Source organism: Myotis davidii, unplaced genomic scaffold (genome assembly GCF_000327345.1).
Source record: "Myotis davidii unplaced genomic scaffold, ASM32734v1 scaffold533, whole genome shotgun sequence".
Classification (NCBI taxonomy): domain Eukaryota; kingdom Metazoa; phylum Chordata; class Mammalia; order Chiroptera; family Vespertilionidae; genus Myotis; species Myotis davidii.
Genome location: NW_006285996.1, coordinates 350,488 through 355,085, shown reverse-complemented (window position 1 = coordinate 355,085; position 4,598 = coordinate 350,488). Strand labels below are relative to the sequence as shown.

The following is a 4,598-nucleotide window of genomic DNA, read 5'->3' as shown; positions in this document are numbered from 1 at the left end:
TGTGTCCGAGCAGATGATGAGATGTTCTCCGATATCTACAAGATCCGGGAGATCGCGGACGGGCTGTGCCTGGAGGTAGAGGGGAAGGTGAGTCGTCGGGCCGCGGCAGCAGGGAGGCGAGCTGGGCAGGCTCGGGTTTCCGCCGCTCCCCCGCCCGAGATTGTGCAATTCTCTGCTCTGCCTCCTGGCGGAGGAGACTCTTTCCGGGCTCGGGTTTTTCTAGAAAAGTGGAGGCGGAGCTGAGCCTGGAAATAAATAGGTACGCCGCCTGGGCGCCCATGCGCCCCACGGCCTGCCCGGGGCAGGTGATCTGCGGTTTGGGAGCACCAAGCCCTTGGGTGCTTGCCCTTTACTAGATCATCACCTTGGGAACCCACAGAAAACTTCCACTTGGTTGTAATAACCCCATTTTCATTCCAGCCAACAAAGTTCTAGAGTTAAGGTGTTTCAGGAATGGAGGGGTCATAATTTCCCCCAAAAATGTTTTCGTGGTTTTCAGCAAGAACCAAGAACATCTGGTGGGAGGGTGATGGATACATGAACTGCTGGTATATAAAACTTTTTGGATACGTTCACGATCAAGAATGTCTTTTGCAACTAAACTATTATTTCTTGTGCAGATGGTCAGTAGGACAGAGGGTAACATTGATGACTCGCTCATTGGTGGAAATGCCTCCGCTGAAGGCCCCGAGGGCGAAGGTACCGAAAGCACAGTAGTCACTGGTGTTGACATTGTCATGAACCATCACTTGCAGGAAACCAGCTTCACAAAAGAAGCCTACAAGAAGTACATCAAAGATTACATGAAATCGTAAGTGGTATCGGCACACCCAGTGAATGTCTGGAATCTTATAGGATTTTGGGGTTGGGAAACGTTTCTGTAAACATATTTTTATTGATTTCATAGAGGAAGGGAGAAAGAGTAGCATTAATGATCAGAGAGAATCATTGATTGGCTGTCTCCACAGCCTCTACTGGGGATGGAGCAGGCAACCTGGGCATTAAACCACAGATCCTTAGGTTGATGCTCAGCTGCTGACCCACACTGGCAGGGCATGGATTGGCTGACTTTGAGATTCTTCAGCAGCAGGCATACTTGTAGGTTTGGGGAGGTGTTATGGGAGGAAGGAAGAAGGAAATGTAAATGGTTGGAGAGAGACATTATTGGTGGCTCCCAAATTCACCCCTGCAAGTAAACTGAGCATTCTGAAGCAAGTGGTATGGTTTTAGCTTTTTAGAATAGTACTGTTTTGACATGTCCGGTGAACTAGTTACTTTGCTGTTGTTCTTGGTGGGAGTTTTTTTTGGATTTACTTAATAAAGTTATTTTGCTCAGAAGTCAGTAATTTAACCTATTAATGAAATATTGTTTTAGAATCAAAGGGAAGCTTGAAGAACAGAGACCAGAAAGAGTAAAGCCTTTCATGACAGGGGCTGCAGAACAAATCAAGCACATCCTTGCCAATTTCAAAAACTACCAGGTAAATAAGATGCCTTAAATATTTGGGTCAAAGGATTATACAGTTTTAACTGTAAGGGCATAAAACTAGTTATTTGATGCAAGTCTTTGTAGTTAAATTGTGGGCTTTTGAGCAGTTTGAATACTTCATAGATTCAATTCCAATAGTATAAGATGTAGGAAAAAAGCTTTCCCTATTCCCCAAGTATGTTCCCAGGTCTTCTGATTTCAGAATCTCATTCCTACCCAGATGACATTTATTTCTTCTTTCATAAATTGCTTGTTAACCTCCTAGATCAGTGGTTCCGATGGTCTTCCCAAAGGGGTCTCGACCCAGAGGTTGAGAACCACTGTCCTAGATGATCTTCCAGTTTTCTCTTTAAAATTCAGTGGGTTTCATTGCAACTGGAGCTTTGTCTGTATTGGGGGACTTCGGTGACTTCCCTTCTAAGACTTAGGAATCTGGTTGTTTGATTTTCCTGGCTTTGACACACACACACACACACACACACTGACCTTAAGATTCTTTCCCCATATGATGTGCTCTCATTGGCAGCATTATGGTCCTGTGCTTGACTTTGTAAATGGGCTTGTAGGGTTTGAAATTTGTATGTTTGTACATACAAAGTAATGTGAGAGAGCAAGTTATCAGAAAACCTAAAGTATTCCTGTATTTCTCTGTATTAGTGCTTTGGTTAGGTGACCAGATGTTTGATTAGTGAGCATTTTCTTCATAGGTTTCTGAGCCTTGGTTGCTGAACTTCTCATGGTGTTGTGGGTCATTTCAGTTTGTTTTGATAAGGCACATCTATATATGATGGTCTAATTCTAGATGTTTGTTTTTTGCTTCCTAAGTTCTTTATTGGTGAAAACATGAATCCAGATGGTATGGTTGCTCTGCTGGACTACCGTGAGGATGGTGTGACCCCATATATGATTTTCTTTAAGGATGGTTTAGAAATGGAAAAATGTGTAAGTATACAGAAGTGGATCAAAATCATGTAAAATGGAGACATTTTCTGTGTGATTCTTACTTCGTGCCACAGAGTTAAAGTGGATTCTGTAGCATTTCTTTTATTTTTTTAACACTAAGTTTATTTATTTTGTTTGGTCCTCACTGAAGGATATTTTTCCATTGATTTTTTAGAGTGGAAGGGAGTGGGAGAAACAGAGAGAAACATCTGAGAGAAATGGACACATCAATTAGTTGCTTCCTGCAGATGCACTAGAATCGAACCCAGGATCCTTCCAGGGGCCGATGCTCTATCCTCTGAGCCAAATTGGCTAGGGCTATAACAGTCCTTTTAAAATATGGGAACATGTCTTGTTTCTCTTCAGGAATCTAAAGAGGACTTCATATAAAAGAATTTCATGTTGTAGAATCTTTATCATCTACAGAAAACTTATATCAAAATTCTTTTAATTTGAGTTTGCTGATAATTGATAGTTAATCATTGAAAGTATTGATGTAATTAGCTCTCAGTAAATTCTGATATGCAAATTGATTTAGTAAAATTAATTAAATGAATGCTATTCAAGGAGCTTCTGGAAACAATGCAGAAGTGAAGGCATTTATTATGATTATCTTCACATTGAGATATATTAGGAAGAAGGTAAAGTTAAAGCTACACTAAACAAGTTTAGAGGCAACAATACAGCATCTTAGAGCAGACTGGCCATAGGAATTATTCAGAATATCTGGGGGTTTTGTAGGTAAAACTGAGTGGGACTTTATTAAAAATGTGTCTTTTCTGAGAAATAACGCTACTTCTGATTTGGTAAGGATGGTTCTGCATCCACTGATAGACCTTGAACAACCTGTTGTTCTTGTGGTTTGCACTGGGATGCGAAAGAAAAATATCCCTGCGCTTTCTGTCTGTCTTTGTGGCGGCCCAGATTGAATAAGGGACTACATCTGCAGGCTAGATATGTTAAGTGCTTTCATATTGGAAAAAGGTGCTAATGTAATTTTCCTTGTTTTTACAGTAACAAATTGGGCAGTTTGGCTCCATCACCTGTCATCGTAACTGGCTGCTGCTTTTCATCCATACACCAAGACTAGGACAAATGGGACTGATGTTATCTTGAGCTCTTCATTTATTTTGACCTTGATTCGTTTGGAGCGGAGGCATTGTTTTTAAGAAAAAAAGATGTCATGTAGGTTGTCTAAAAATAAAATGCATTTAAATTCATTTGAGAGAATGCTTCTTAGTTTAATACATTTTAAAATCTATCCTGTATAGTGTTCCTGGAGAAGCTAGAGCCTGGTTGTAGACCACTACTATAAGGCATATAGACTGTCTTCAGATAACTTCTACAGTGGAAACTACTACTGAGACTGAAGGAAAAAAAACAAGAATCAAAAGTCTTAATTCTGAGTTGAAGTAAAGGGAAAGACCATGCTCACATCAGAATCAACATTTGAAGTGGATTCCTTAGACATTTCATCACCTACAAACAAGTAGTTAACTGGAAGAGATTACCAAAAGAATAAAGAGACTAATACAGCCGGAAGCAAAGGATTGTCTGAGCTTATTTATCATGTCAAGTTAGAACCAAGGTCTATAGAAATCTAGGTATCCTGGAACTGTTGCAAGCTTTTGTCAGATTTCATGAAATGGGGTTGGCAAATTCTGTGTGACTTTAAGGTGGCTGTTTTTAATGGGGAAAGTTAGTAGCTTGTAGGATATGAAGTCGAATTTGGTGTTCAGCTTTATCAGGACATTGCCATGATCACTTGTTTATAGATGGCTCTGGGCACTGCAAGAGCAAAGATGAGTGACAGACCTATGTGGCCTAAAAAGTGTGTGGATATCTGCAGGAAAGGTTTGCTGGCCCCTACTTTTAAAAGTGAGGGTTTAGATGGAATATGGTTTGGCTGATGAGCAGAGGAAAAAGGAACTTGCATCATTGTATCTGAATAAGGCTGTGGGTTTGGGATAAAAATGCATCTGATCTGGAACATTTACTGTCTATGGTTGCAGTGCAGATGCAAGAAGAAAGGTCCTTACCCTTTCTGATTATGGCCCCCATGATTGAATGGGGGAACACAGTGAAAAAGCATGCAGTTTTTACAGTTCAGAAGTTACCTTGTCAACAATTGGAAAGCCTGTTTTTACTCCCAAGAAAAATGTAAAAT

The 4,598-nt window shown here is 40.5% G+C and overlaps 1 protein-coding gene across 1 annotated transcript; it reads left to right on the top strand.

The window, feature by feature from the left end:
• Nucleotides 1-6: 6 nt before the first annotated feature.
• TPT1 (tumor protein, translationally-controlled 1) lies at nucleotides 7-3,969 on the top strand. The gene is made up of 5 exons (XM_006757177.1): nucleotides 7-87; nucleotides 621-811; nucleotides 1,376-1,481; nucleotides 2,315-2,431; nucleotides 3,446-3,969. The coding sequence occupies exons 1-5, from the start codon at nucleotides 22-24 to the stop codon at nucleotides 3,446-3,448; spliced, it is 483 nt and encodes a 160-aa protein (XP_006757240.1). The 5' UTR covers nucleotides 7-21; the 3' UTR covers nucleotides 3,449-3,969.
• The last annotated feature ends 629 nt before the right edge of the window (nucleotides 3,970-4,598 follow it).